The sequence below is a fragment of the Camelus dromedarius genome, chromosome 2 (genome assembly GCF_036321535.1).
Source record: "Camelus dromedarius isolate mCamDro1 chromosome 2, mCamDro1.pat, whole genome shotgun sequence".
NCBI lineage: Eukaryota > Metazoa > Chordata > Mammalia > Artiodactyla > Camelidae > Camelus > Camelus dromedarius.
The window spans coordinates 72,795,804-72,811,468 of NC_087437.1; the positions used below are offsets into that span (position 1 = coordinate 72,795,804).

At 39.7% G+C, this 15,665-nt stretch overlaps 1 protein-coding gene across 14 annotated transcripts in view; it reads right to left on the reverse strand.

The window, feature by feature from the left end:
- The window catches only part of PHLDB2 (pleckstrin homology like domain family B member 2), a 208,185-nt gene that overhangs the window by 37,077 nt on the left and 155,443 nt on the right, over positions 1–15,665 (reverse strand). For 11 of the 14 annotated variants that reach the window (XM_064495515.1, XM_064495534.1, XM_064495531.1 and 8 more), the window contains 2 exons: positions 14,842–14,979; positions 3,990–4,118 (listed from right to left, as the gene is read on the reverse strand). In XM_064495515.1, the coding sequence (XP_064351585.1) occupies positions 3,990–4,118; positions 14,842–14,979 (267 nt within the window). The remainder of the gene's footprint in view (positions 1–3,989; positions 4,119–14,841; positions 14,980–15,665) is intronic. The other 3 variants (XM_064495565.1, XM_064495550.1, XM_064495535.1) reach the window with 1 other exon arrangement.

The following is a 15,665-nucleotide window of genomic DNA, read 5'->3' on the forward strand; positions in this document are numbered from 1 at the left end:
CATATTTAGCATTTCTTAACACTTCTTTACATTTTAATTAGCCAAACGGAAAGTGGTCTTGGTTTGAAGTCACTGGGTGACATTTCAAGTTTATCAGATATTTCATGCTTATAACTCCAGTGTTATGTCTTGAAACAAAATACCTGTAGTCTTAAAACATCAGCAGATATATTCATTCACAAAGGCCTCCGTACTCAAGTTTTTCAGGTCTTTCAATTTAGCTTGGTTTGTGGCTAAATGTTATTAAGATAGAAATTTTAATAAGCATTTTTTTTTTTTTTTTTTTTTTTTAGTTTATAAAGAATCTTCATCCAAAGTGGGCATGTGGCTCACAATAGATACACCACGCTAGTCAGTCACTTACTCTACATCTGGGTAATATGCACCATGTGTTATTTTAACCACATGAAGGTCACAAGAGTCACTAAATTATTTGTAGTAAATATTTAAACCACTGCATGAAAATAATAGCACACTAGGCAGGAAAGTTGAAAATTAAAGCTAAACTCAGCACTCAGATTCTTCTGGTGTAATCATCTGATCAAGTTATCTAAACCATTAAAACATGTGCATATAAACTTACACTGTGAAAGAAAAACAACTTAGGAAGGGAAAAGACTTTTACAAGACTTTAGATAAGAACAAGAATTCAAGAGATGGAATTTGGGGACAGGAGTAGTTTAATTGAGCATGGAATAATATATACAGGAAGCTCAAAGTCAAGTATATGACTAGTTGAATAAAAATTTTAATTAAACTTCTCCACTAAAAGAACATTACAAATCTCTAGTGGCTGGCAAGTTCAAAGGCCAGGCGTGAAAAGAAATAAAACAGCTGCACTAAAGGAAATTCAACAGAAGTCCTTTTCTTTTTCCAATAACTTTTTTGATAATGTATATGGCAGGAGTTCAATGCCCAATTTTATGTTTTCTTTGCCTGGTAGAGGGATAGAAGAAGCGATGTGGTATGGCCAGGAAACCTGATTACCAGTAATAATCTCACGACAGCTCAAGGCCAACTTTGAAAGCAAATTTAAACGGGGCTCAGGGCTTGTTACTGTTTCTCCATCTGATGCACTACGTCAAACACTTCACTTGCATACTTTTGGAATTTGGAAAAATACAATGGAAATCATCAAGTACAACCTTCTCATTGTATACATGAGGATGCTGAGGGCCATAGAGGTTGAATGACTTGTCGATTAAAAACAAACTAATTGTAGAGCCAGTAAGAAAAAAAAAGGTCTCCTGTGCCTATTGGCCATTTGTATGTCTTCATTGGAGAATTGCTTGTTTAGGTCTTCTGCCCATTTTTGGATTGGGTTATTTGTTTTTTTCTTATTAAGTTGTATGAGCTGTTTATATATTCTGGAAATTAAGCCCTTGTCATACTCATATTTTGCTAATATTTCTCCCATTCTGTAGGTTGTCTTTTTGTTTTGCTTATGGTTTCCTCTGCTGTGCAAAAGCTTATAAGTTTAATTAGATCCCATTTGTTTATTTTTGCTTTTATTTATACTGAATAGAATTTTTAAAAAATCAGGAAACCAAAATCAACCATTCAGCTGAATAAATATCAAAACACAAAAAACTATCCTAGCCAGGAGCCTCCTAGCAAATGAAAGGCTCATTTATCTCTAGTTTTGTTTTTTTTTTTCGTCCCCCACACTTCTTGTATTCCAGAGAATGATTCGGTTGGTGAGCTCACTATCAACTACATTAAGCCACAGGCCATGAAATCAACATCAGATGAAAACTGTATTCTGCCTACAGAACAATGATTCAAGGGTAAGAAGCCCAGTCATAAATCCATAGTGTAATATGCACAAAATCATTCTACAATTTCTGCTTAAGTATTTGGGACAACGTACAGTGAAAGAAAATTATTTCCTTCCTATTCATTTATTTTCTATTTTGTCTAACTTGCCACCTAATGAAGTTAGCTGTAATAAAATCAACTTTATTGAATCTAGCTTACATGCCTTGGGAAAAGCTTTGTAATGGAGTGCTATTCTGGAGAGTTTGAAGTCCGAAGGGAAATGGGCTGTAATAACACAGGAAGTTCCGAGTATGAATGGACTTCTCATGAAATAAATGAACTTTTTACTGATTAAGACAAGGGACTGGTGAAGAGTTATTTTGGTCATCATCCATCTCTGGAAAACAAGAATTAGTAGCTCTCTTAATATAAGATGAACAGAAGCTGCCACAAGCCATTTTTCTCTTCTAAGAAAAGGGTTTTATGATAAGAATTTTGCACTCTGCTTGGAAAGGAAGAGGAAAGAGTCTTTGCCTTCAATTAGTGGAATAGGCTGTCTGCATCATTTCCTTTCCTCATTTGTAGTCAAAATCCTTGGAATGTATACAAATTTATAAGTTTTTCTACAGAATCTAGATTAAGCAAACAGTAATTATTTATATCAGCCTGACTTCAGGTTATTAATAGAATCTACCAAATTTTTTTTGAAGCAATATTTGTAAAGAATAGTAGCAATAACTGGGTAACTAAAGGAAGGCAGAACAAAGTACATAATCACGCTTCTGACTCCAAATAAAGTATTATGGTGACTGCGTAAAATCTTCAGTAATAAAGAAAGCTGGAATAGAGTAAACAAATATAAAAATGTTTCCCAATCTCTTTTGTGAACTGGCATAAATGCACAAAAAATTACAAACTAAAATAATTTTACAAATACTATTCTTTTCCCAATCATTTTTATCACAAGATTTCCAGAGAACTGTGACACTGAGGGTCAGGAAATTTGATGATCTTACAGCAAATTAAGTTGTACACAATATAATGAGTAAAGGGGAAGAAACATTTTTGAAGCTTTGATTCAATACTGTAAAAACTACAGATATTCAAACTGTTATGCTGTAGTTTAACCTGTCTGTACTGGGTACTTTTTATGAAGGTGCTTTCAACCTGTGCAATACACTGAAAAGTTTCACCTGTAATTTTTCATAACCTAGTGACACTCAGAGGTATCAAACATTTTTGTATGCAAGGACATCATACACATTTTCAAGGCTGTGCTCTTTTAACTGATCTTGTCCAAGCTGCCCATTTCCAAGAAGGTACAGACGTAGTAACATGAATGAACTAGTCTTCTTTGCTACTCACATGGAATCGTAAACTGTTAGTCACTTAGTACTAATCACGTGACTCCTCTAGAGGTCCCAGACTGTTAATGACTGTCTCCCCAGAGTCACGTCTATTTGGGCCGCTGTTTAGAGCAAAGAACTCAGCTGTCAAGAGGCTATGAAATATTAAGTGGCCTTACGGGTGTTTGCGAAACTCTCCACCTAGGAAGTCTTGTTTCCAAAGATAAGTAGCGAGGTTGTGTTCAACACGGCCAGCGTAAAAGATTGAAGAATAACCTGATGAAGTTCACCTAGAAGGTCTATGTGGCACTAAAGTTTAAAAAATTACAAAGCTTGTATGAGAACATGTTGAAATGCCCTGCATCTTGGGTCTTGTTTGACTACTGTGATCAAGCTAATGAGTTTAATGTTACTAAGAAAGAAAAAGAAAAACAAAATGATGAGCAGTGGTGGGGAGCAAATCAGAGAACAGAAAAATCTGTGGATGGGAGTATAAAATCAAGCTAAGAAAAATACATTTGAGGTCAAACAGTACTCACGATGCAGCAGAGAAGGCAGGGAAAGATGTCAGCTGTTTTTAAAACAGCTACAATCTTGACGGTTACATGTCCATAATAGCTCTCTTTTGTTACAAAGAAGGACCCCAGAAATGTTTTTCATTGTTAATGAGGTGAAGGATTCCAACAAGGAATTTTTAAACTGATTGGCACAGAATAATATATACTGTCAGCATGCAGATTTCTATTTAAAACGCATCTAATGACCAGAATTTATGCGAATTTATGCAAATTTATGCTATGTGAAGTAGAAAGTCATAGGTAAGCGGAACTTAATTGAAAAAAATAAAAATAACGAACAACTAGCACATTCCTGTTTGCTACTGACCCTCTTCAGTTGTTGTTGTAACTGTTCCCTCATGGACTCAGGACAATTGTCCAGCTGGGTCTTCTGCTCGGAGTAAAGCTCCTGAAGCCTCTCTAGTTTTTCCCTTTCAGCATCAAGCTTTACCTTCTCCTGAATTTCAGAAATCAGAAAATAGAAGAATAGAAATTACCTTCACACCCCAAGCAGGCGTTAGCGAACATTTCCCAAGGATAACACAAATAAGCAAACACAAGCAAACTCCAGACATCCTATGACTGTAGAAACATATCTTGTTAGTGACTCGGATTAGGGGGTATCAGTGGCCGTAAAGACGAGGGGCCCCAGTTTTGCGTTCTCCAAACCCGGTCCACTCATCAGGTATTGGTGACGACCCTCGTCCTTCCTTCCTCCCTTCCTTCCTGCCAGCACATTACAAAAGCAGGGGGAGCAATGGGAATGTTGGTCCATGGTCAACAAAGAACAAAAGAAATGCCAACTGAATTCCTGAGATAGCCCTGCAAAGAGTCACTTGGCAGAGAACCAGACAAAGGGAAGCAGGCATTTACCTTGAGGACTGTCAGAGTCCAGTTTGCTGAAGGCAAGTGTTAAGCAAGCTTTGGAAATCATTGAAATTTTGTTCTCAGGTCAGAGGCACATTAGGTGCCCAACTGATATACAGGTCATCTGGAACAATTTTAGCTATCTGGCAAACTTCAGAGCTTAAGCAATTGGAGAATCAGAGCGTAAGGAGAGCATCTAATTCAGAGGCAGAGGTCTAGTAAAAATGAAAGACTGACAAAGCAGCACGAGGAAGATGAGCGAGACGCAGATACACCAAAAGCGTGATGTTTCCTGTAGAGACGAGGACGCCCCCTACAGTGATTGAAACATGGGGTCTAGAAGAAGGAAAGGTGAACACCCAGGAGTCAGAGATAGAAGAGAAAGGAGATGATAACACTAAATTCCTCTCAAGTCACACACTCCAAAGTGACCCTGGACGTTCTCCAAATCCTGTAATCCAGCATTACACGGTCTTACAAGGCCACCTCGTACACTGAGAAACAAACTTCAGTCTGTTTAGTGCCAGTTTTCCCACCTTATGTCCCCTCTATGATACTCTGAACCCCTGAAGTCAATCTTAGACCCAACTGTCTCCCTGTGTGACATTCTCAGCCTAAACCAAAGCACTGTGTGAAGCACCACCATCGTCTGACCCTCAGCAAGCAAAACACCACCTCATGACTTTCCTTATGTTCACTATTGATTTGGTAGGAATAAAACTGGCTTCTAAGCATATCACAGAGGATTTTTTTTAAAGGATGAAGCTTTGAAGTAATCCCATAAATTTATACTTACTATTATTTCCTCATCCAAATGGCCATGATTTCCTGTGTAAACATATCTTTAGAGTCTTTATAAATGATGTTACGGTTTAAGTTTGAAACTACATGACATCAATACCTACACCAGTTCACTTGAGTCTCCATTGGTGGCTTACATTTTAAAATTTCAAGGGCATTTTAGAAATGTCTATTTTGCTGCAGACATGCCTTTTTACTCTCAAAATGATTAAACCCAAAAGTCATGAAACTGAGAATCCTACTTCACCTATCCATCGAAAAGTGATTCTACAACCTAAACGCTAGCAGGCCGCAGAGAAAGCCGCCTCAGTCTTCAGTGGGCAGGGTGCTCCCTGTGCTCAGCTGCGGCGTAGGAGGGAGAGAAGTGACGCGTCACTCACACAATGAAGGATTCTCTGTGTTACCGCACAGGAAGACTGAAGCTACTGGGGCCGGCTAGATTGCCTTTAGCTTCAGAATTAATACTTTTTTTTCCCTTTAATAAAGCCAGCAGTACAGAATACCTGTTTTCTGTTGGCTAAGAAGCATGTTAGTGCCGTTGTGTGCAGATCAAAGACTGCCCTACTACAGAGCAGAAGAATTTTATCCCCAAAGAGTTCTATTTCTATATCATCGGATTTTGTAGCCATTCTCATTCCAAACAGAAATTTAAACAAAGAAGAAGACTATTCATTCCAATTACACAGCAAATGTGCAAAGCCCTAAAATGTAAAGTTATCTTTGACAGAAAATACTGAAACGGTATTTAATAAGGTAGAAAGGCACTGGCCTAAAACACGGGTCTCCAATCCGAAGAAATAACCAAACTATTCCTCTGATGTTGCCAATTTTTTAATCGCTAATAACAAGCACAAATAAACAGCTGATAAAATATACCTTATGTTTACATATTGCCTTCCTTCTGAGGTGCTCAAGATGTTTCACAATTCCAGACAAGGGGGCGGTTAGAAGAATTACGCAAGCAGGCACCATCAGAACCTTCTGCAGCTTCCCTGTGGTTTATCTGTAACGCTGTGACCACTACCTGGGTCTCAGGGCAAAAGCTTAGTGGGGCCAAGGCTAGGGCAAAGGAAGTAAAGGGAGGGATGAAAGAAACACTGGTGGCAGATGGGCCCGGCCATAAATCACAGGGGACCACAGGGGTGATATCACTCCCAGAAGAGCCAAAAGCAGACCAACTCTGAGCCAGAATGAAATCAATATACCTTTCTTCTATTTACTGCCCAGGAAGTTTTCAAAGGAAAATTAGCTTTAGGCAGGCAGTTAATTAGAGCTGAAAGTATCACCTTCTACAGAGAGTTGGACAAGTTAGATGGCTTTCCAGGGTTCAGGGATTCTAGTTCCTTACAAGTAAAATATTAACGCCAGGTGTTATTCTCTTCCCCTAGAATTAAATTGGGAAAGTCACCTATTCTAACTACAATAGGCACAGTGATATTTTCCAAACATCAGATTGGGACATTTTTTTCCTTAGGATTCATAAATCTATTTTCAGGAAACAAATGAATTAAAAGACATTTTTAATATATTTAACAAATTGAATTTTGTTGGAAAAAATAATATTATAAGGAACTGGACCACTCCAGGAAGATCCAGATGTACAGGGGGGCGTTTATAAAACAAAAGACCAGAACCTGACTTCCCTCAGACGTGGCTGCCTCCAGCCTCCTCAAATTGATTTGTCCTCTCTTGACATACTGGGAAGATCCAGCTGGTTCCCAAATTCATTGCCAGATTCTGCCTATTTTGCATATATAAGACTGATATTCCTAAGTGTGTAAAGGACCAAAGCTAAATTATTCACTAGCAAACGGAAGTGGAAAGCAGTATATAAAATCTGGCCTACGTCTGCTTCCGCAGTATGCTTTTCATTCACTCAGTCAATCAATCTTTAAAAGAGGACTAGAGACAGAGAAAAGAGGTAACTTGATCCCTGTCCTCATGTGGTACAGGCTGTTTAGCTCTCTGCTGCTCAGCCCTGACCGCACCTTAGAATGAGCTGGCTGAGCTTTTAAATGTACCATTTCCCAGGCTTCCACTTAGAAATCCAGGGGTGTAAGGCTAGGGAACAAGCACTTTAAAAATCCTTCCAGGTTTTCTCATATGTAACCAGGTTAAAAAAAAAAAAATCAGTGATTTAGCCACCTAGGATGATGTGCAAGGCAAAGAAAAATTAACTATAATTTGACTTTGCTAATGAAGACACAGGACCATTAACTTAGGATCTATCAAACCTTGTTCCGAAAACATGTGGCCTTAGCACCTTTCCTTCGTAGTATAAAAGTCCTCTCTTAGAAGTAGCACCGCAGTTGTAAAAGTTTTACATTCAGAATAAATGCCTCAAGTAAACAAACAAAAAAAGAACTATGAGATTCCAATATCCAATATGCATTCAGAGAGGAACGATGCATCTCAAGTTCAGATGTAAAATGACTCTTTTCTAATCATATAAGTCATCAAGGGTGGTTATAAACTTACCCTAAATGATCTGAATGAGTACACAAGAATTCCCAATAATCTTGAATGAATTTAATAACCTAAGGCTTGTCATAGATAGGACAACTTACTTTGCTAGATCTAAGGTTATAAGACAATAACAAATATTCTCTAAGTTGTATTCTTGAATAAAGGAATTGAAATTTAACTTGCTGGATCTATTTGAATTCCACTACTAGACAGGAAATTTTTGAATACCAATAAAAATACTTTGACCATATCTAACTAATACTTAATAAGCAGATGGTTCAATGTTGCCCTGAAAAGATGCCTTTGTGACTTGTAAAGTTGCCAGATAAATTAAACACCCAGTTAAATTTGAATTTAAGATGAATAACAAATGATTTTTTAAATGTAAGTATGTCCCAAATAATAGATGGGGCACAATTACACCAAAAATTTTTCTCTTTATTTGAAATTTAATTTCTATCAGCATCCTATGTATTTTTCCCTAAATCTGGCAGCTCTATTAGCTTGACAAAGAGTTTCTTAAAAATTAAGATCCATCATTGTAATTTCCAAACTGTTTAGCACAGAAACCAGAACACACAGCTCAGGCCATGTTTAATGAAACACTGGATCAAGACTGGAATTGATGCAGTCATGTGCTACAATTCATAGCACCTAAGCCATCATTTTTAAGGTCAGCCCATCCACAGTCCTCTCCATACAACCTGAGAATCCCTTTCCTTTCAGTTCCTAAGCCCCGTAGGATAGTTTGGGAGGCAGGCATCCTCAGAGGTTCAAGATTGGGCAATTGTTTTAAAGCCAAAATCACTTACTTGAAATTCTTAAGACCAGATATGTCCTGTTTCAGAACAGTCTGCATTTGATAGAGGTAACACAGTTCATGCTGCATACACTGTAAGGCATTTCAAGGTCTGGGGCAGTTCCCTGTGACCAAACATGCTTCTATTTCTGCAGCTATTTATGAATATTCACGCCAAGTGTGAATATCACTCCAAGTCAAGTTTTGCAAACAATTAAGTTTTGGTGCCACTCTTACAAAAAAATTTTTTCCCCATGAAACTTTTCAGAATTGCAGAGGGAAGATTATGGACCTGTGTCCACAGATGGAGATTGTTGAGAACTCATTCTCTGCCTGCCTCTAAAGAAGCACATTCTTATATTTCTTTCCTGGGATATTTTTTCCTTTGGCTTTGACATTTTAACTACATAATTGATGGACATCTAGTGTAGAAAACATTGGAAAATCAGAACACTAAGGCTTTATGCAATCAAACAACCAACCACCAGAAAAAATAACCGTAATCTGGAATTCTGTTGATTTAATCCCTAAATCCCAGGATATATTTCCACTTCCTCTAACCAGGGAGCTAACTTTGAAATGTAAGAAAGAGGCACGGGAAGGGATGGGTCCCTTCTAAACACTGCCTGTGACTTGGCAAACGTTCTGCACTCAAGAGGCATTAACACTTTGCTGAGGAATTCTGGGCAGACTCTCTGTCTTCCCCTGGCTCTGAAGGAAGGATTGGGAGGAAGTAACAGGTATTTTGGCAAGATAATAATGGAGAATACAATTGAACCATTTAAGATACAAGTATATACGCTTATATAGAAAAATAAGTCAAATAATTCAAGATTTCACTCAGGAACTTGCTTCATGGCACAGAGTGACTTAAGCTTCAGTTCACATATTTAAGTGTGTTTAGCTATAAAAATGTGCAGGCCAGGACAACTACAAAATATCACAGTCTGTCTGGATGAGGGCAGATTCTTAAACAAAAGGATAGTTTGAGCTGTATGATTGCCATCTGGGTAATGGAAAGACTCTTCAACAAGACTCCAGAAGCAGAGACTTTCCTTAGCCATTTTATTTAATTTCAGTACGACTAACTTTTGATTGTTGGATGTTAAGGAGCAGAGATGAGACAGATAATCTAAAAACACAAGAGAAACTGAAAAACTACCCTTAGTTTTGAATTTTTAATACAGTCAGAAATAGACAAAGACAGAAGTTAAACTTGCATAAACAAATATAGAAATATATCCATACTTCTCAGCAGTTGCCCCAAATCGGGCTTTGCCTTGAGGGGGAAGTGAAGGGGAAGAGAAGCCACTTTTGTCCAAACTGAGCTTCTGGTGGCTTCCCCACTCCCAGTCACCAAGCCCATCAAACCAAAACAGTTTACCAGTGCAGAGATTAACAAGTCTCTCTCCCTTCCCTTGCCCTAAGAAAACATTGTGGCTTTTTGCTTACTGCTTCATCAAATAAACATCTCTCTCTGGGTTTATGTTTAATTCAGTTACTTGTATTTGTTCAGGGTTCATCCAAGTTCGTAGAGACTCTATTTGTGATGTGGCCACTGTCTGAGAACACAGCAGGCAGGTGTCTCAGAGGCACATGGAAACAGGTACACTGATGCTCTTAACAGTGGTGCCCGTAAGGGCAGTGAAGGTCAGCCCAGGGAACCGCTGCAAAATTGTTCAATATTTATAATTGAATACATTACCTATACGTTATGTCGAATACATCATCTATATGTTGTATACATAACTATGTCTATAGTTTATGTTTTATATGATAACATGTAATAAATAGTAGTCATCTACGACATACATTAATCTACACTAAATATGTAACATGGGATGATAGTTCCCAAATCAGCTGAAAGAAATAATGTTGAAGACTGGTCTCAAGAGCCAAAAAATTGAGGTCAATAGTTTCACAGCAGGATCTGACCTCTGAGATGCTACTAAACTTTCTTCCTATGGCTCCAGGCCTTGTCCCCCAAAAACCAGGGTCCAGCTTACAGGATGTGCTATCGACGTCTGAACTGGAGCTTGCCCAACAGGGATATCTTTTCAGGTGTTGGTTTTCTCATTCCATAGTTTATATCTGACAGCAGCAACAGGTGCATGGAAGAGGAAAGAGATCCAAAAGGGCAAAGGCCACTTCCTTCTCTGTCTTACACTCTGCACGTTGGGCAGCGTGATTCAAGTGCCCGGGCATGACTGCTTGTGTGGACCATCCCAGCTGTCCTGAACTTTGGCTGCACGTAGCTCTTGGGCAGGTGTTTGGCTCAGTGTTTCTGTTCGGGCCCAGACTGGACTCGCCGTTAGCGAGAGATCCAAGGACAATATTCCCACTGAATACTGGGCAGTGTTCTGGCACCTACCATGAGCTGGATAAACAGTGGATACAGTGGACAACAGTTCCTGCCCCTACTGCACAAGATAGAGAGGGAAACAGATACCGAACAAGCCCAAAACAAATATAAAGAGTAAAATGTGGTTTTCAAAAGGACTCAAAAAACAACAGGGAAAATATAATCTGAGCTGGAAGGGGCTAGTAGGGTATTTCTGAAAACTAACACTGAACGCAAGCCCTGAAAAACAGAACCAACAAGGCATAGAATTCCAGGCAGGGGATGCTGGTCTGCAAGCGGTCTTGGCATGCAGGACAGTACGATGAACATTTAAACAAGCAAAGAGAAGGCCACCAGGGGAGTGAGAGGGGAGAGCGGTGACAGAAAGGCTCATGGCAGGTAAGGAATTTAGATTTATATAAAATACAGGGGAACACAAACCAGGGTGATATGACCTAATTTATATTTTAAAAAAATCACTTTGGCTGCTGTGAAAAGAACAGACTGAAGGGAAGCAAATGAAAATGGAACTCAAGGGAGATTTTGATGATTTAGAAGAGAATGCTGTGAGGGGGGACACAGAGAAGATGAAATTATTGAGAAATATTTTTGTAATCAATTAGAAGTGGGAATGATGGAGAAAGAAGTGTCAAGATCTACTTCCAGGTTTCTCTTTGGACATAGAGGTGGATAGAGATGCCATTTCCTGGTGGAAAAACAGAGGAAGAACAGGACGGGAGGCAGGTGGGTGTGTGGAAGGCAAGGGGGAAGGTGAGACTAAGACACAGTTTCGGAGAGTGGAGTTGGACACACCAGTGAAATATCTCAGTGGAGATGTCAGGTAGGCAACAGGATCTGAGTCAGACGTCCAGAAAAGGGTTGTGGGCTAAAGACATACATTCGCACAGTCACCAGCACGTGCAGGTTATTTAAAGCCATGACTATAAAAGAATGTGAGAGTATAAGAGAAGAGAGTTCTCAACGAGAGCTGGCGGATGTTAACCAGACATACCGTGGTGATCATTTCACAGTGCATGCAAATATCAAATCATTATGTTGTGTACCTGAAACTAAAATCATGTTATATGTCAATTATATGTCAATTTTTTTAAAAGAGTGAATGATTCAAGGCATGTATCTTAGTTCAGACCAATGAGAGCGAGCAGAATTTTTCGGTGGACTTCTGGGAAAGACTGAGCTTGCTTTAAAAAGAGAGAAAAAAGAAGACAAGAGTTCAGATTAGAGACAAATACTCTAACGACTGGTTGGATTAGGGCAGAGGAAGAAGAGAAGGGAACTCAGATGGAGAAGTCAGAGAGGTAAGTAGGAGAAAGAGAAGAAAAACCAGAAGAGTGTGGTACATGGAGGCGGAGGGGAGGGGAGGGGAAGTGCCAAGGAAAAGAGCTGCCCCCTGTCTCGATTGCAGCTCAGGGGTCAGATCACAAGAGGACTGAAAAGTGCCCAGTGGGTGGACTAGGCAGCAGTGAGGTCTTAACAGGAGCAAATCCTATGGAGCAGCAGAACAAGGATGGAAGGAATGGTTAACTGGGAACTGAGGAAGAGGACACACGGTGCACTGAGAAACTTGCACTGAAAAGCTTGGCTATGCTGAAGAGAAACTAGCTAAGGTAGTTGCTAGAAGGAATTTTATTTTAAAATAATAATAATTAAAGAAATAATGTTGACATACTGACAATAAATACCAGTAAAGAGGGAGAAGCTGGGGGGAGTGGGGCACAGAAGGACTGAAGACCTCAAGACGGAGAGATGGCACTCTGAGCACACCTTAAGTGACAGATCTTTGAAGGGAAGAGAGAGCCTTCCTTAGCTGGGAAGAGAGGATGCTCTAATCTCTCACTGAAGTAGGTGGTGAGATCATCTCAGAGCCAGGGGGGGAAAGTGAACCAGAAGTTTGAACAGAGCAAAGGTATGAAATAGCCGTGCCATGAAATGGTGGAATAACTTTATGTGAGAAACAGTAATGCTGCCAAGCCGCATGGAGTCTCTATTTGAGTCTGGTTGTCAAGAATCTGCAGTAATATCATCTAGCCCGGTCTGTTCCCACTTCCCTCATTCTCCCCTGGAATCCCTCAACCAAAGCCAGTTTCTGCCATTTTTCACACCACGTGATGACAGATAATAATCCCATCTTCCGAGACCAACTAATCCCCTGACAGCTGCATGAGTTGTTTCCATACTTCAAGCCCCCACCGTCCCCTCTCCCATGCACAGCCTCTCCCAAACCACCGACACAGTAATAGGAAAGATGTGGGTGGCCTCCTTGCTTGTTTCCACCCATGTTCCTGGAGGTCCGCCTTTACTTTAGGTCTGGAAAATACTACACAACTGTCCCTGGGAAGTGAGATTTAGCATTGACTCAATTTGCTTCACTTTTGTTAGAATCTGATGCTAATGACAGACAAACAGAATGTACAGGCCACGTCATATGTGGGTTACACAAAGATGAACAGCTACCTGGATGGAGAAGGCAGACAGGTACAGAGGGAAACTGACAACCGATTCCTCTGTCCCACAAGTTTCCCAGTATGACATAAATAGTAAAATACTAATAAGCACCAAAACAAAGACATTTGATTCTTCCAGTGAAAGTTTCATGCTGTATCAGTGCAGAATCTTTGAAAGCCATAATCCTCCTGGGCGGCAGAACTAAACAATCAATCCTTTGGTACAGATTTTGAGCTTTTACAGGAAAATATACCCACTACCCAAATGGATTCTTTACTACTTTAAAGTCTGGAGCCAGAAGGAACATACATAAAATTTAATATGAAAAAGATGTGCGGTTTAATCTTGACAAGCAGGCAACCAAGAAATTGATACAGAGCTTTTAAGTTGATTTCAATTTCTAACAGTACATTTTTGAGCTCACTCTCTGGCACCAAGATCAAATGCCCTTATTTATAGGCCTCAAACAAAGAGAAGCCCCCAAAGGAAGCCACATTCAGCAGAAATCTTTTCCACATATTATCACTCAAATTTATTCAAACTGAATTTTTTTTCTTTTTCTTAGCTTAATGGAGAACATGATGAGCAAGAAAGAATGTGTTACAGCTCACTTGCTTTTTTCTTTCCCAAATTAGAATTTTAATTTTTAATTTAGGCTTAGTTTAGCTGTAACTAACTCAGAATATGAGAGGAGAGTAAGTGAAATATTTCCCAGAGAAAATAAACAAACAGAAAAACAAAACAACAACAATAAAAAACTCAACTGCCATCCTGAATTCTAAAAACTGCAAGAGGTTTTTTATACTTTCTCTAGGAGGTATTGGCCAACATTCAGGTTGTGGCCTGAAATGTGTAAGGTTTTTTCTAAAATAAGTGTCAACTGTGTCACAGACAGTTTTCACTTGGCAGTGTGTGAGGATCCCCTGAAGACTGCAACGCATCTTCCCAAGAGCAGTGCACTTGCATTGAAGCCAATGGCAAGGCGAGACAGATGAGATGCATGGTTCTCATTCATCTTTTTAATAAACAGAAAAATGAAAAGAGATGAGGCAACCATATCTGAATATGCTTAAGCCATCCCTACAGGACATCAATGGTAAATAAGTTCCAAAGTACTAAAATGATTCTTTAAAAACAAAGTGGAAGCAGAGGAGCAGAAAGGCTGATGGAAAAACCTACTCACTCATCTCCAGCAGATAAGCCACCATGACTATCAGCTCAAAGATCAGGCACCACTCTCTCAGCCTCAGCTGCTCTGTACCTGATGGCTCTTAGTCTGCGACAACTTACCTCATCTTAGGCCTTGTTTCTGGTGCCACTGTCTCCAGGAATGTGACACACAAATCCCAAACCATGGTAACTCATACAACATTTAAATTCAATCAAAGGGGACCACCATCTTGCCCATAAAATTAGCATTCAAATATAGTTTTCTTTTACCTTGGTCTTTTCACCAACAATGTTCTTTTCCAGTTCTGCTATTTTCCGGTTTAGATGATCCAAAATCTCCTTCTCTTTCATGAGTTCGGTTGTTTCCGATTTCTGTTCTCCATCCAAGAGAGCACATTCCATATCCAACTGAGGACACAAAACAAAACTCAGAGGTGTTTCATCTTCAGGGAAATTCCTCAGCTGCCCACTTTAGAGGTGTATTTTTAACAGCGATAAGTTTCAGGAAGTACTACCGTTATTAGCCAGACTGTGGAACTTAGGGAACACTCCACAGAGCCCATGTGAGACTCAGGATTCCTGTATCGGAAAGGAGAGGCCAGAATATACTTGCTAAGAACACTGCTTATCTTCTAATTTAATTTTTCTGTGCTAACCCCTTTTCTGCTTACTTCTCAAGGGTACTTTGCCTATTCGCTTAGATTCAGGCTCAAGTGTGAACCATCTTGGGAGCTGCCACGTCTTTGTTTGTCCCCAGAGCACGGGAAGCGAAAATTACACTCAGCCCAGCATGCGAGCATTGCATTCCTAGCGACGCCAGCAGGAGGGGCTTCCAGGGTCTGTGCAGAAGATGACAGCTGAGCAGTCCCCTCCCACTCATGGGCTACCTGCAACAACTGTGAGTACAGACACACACAGATCCTTCTTAGGCAGAGTCAGCCGCTCCGCCTCAGTTCATGGAGGTGTTAAAAAAATTGCCTCTTTCTTTAATTACAATTATAGAATATGTCTGTCTCCTCCCTGGTTTGTAAACCTCTAGAAAGTGAGGTCTATGTTTGGTTCACATGTAAATTTCCCCACAGTGTCAAGATGAT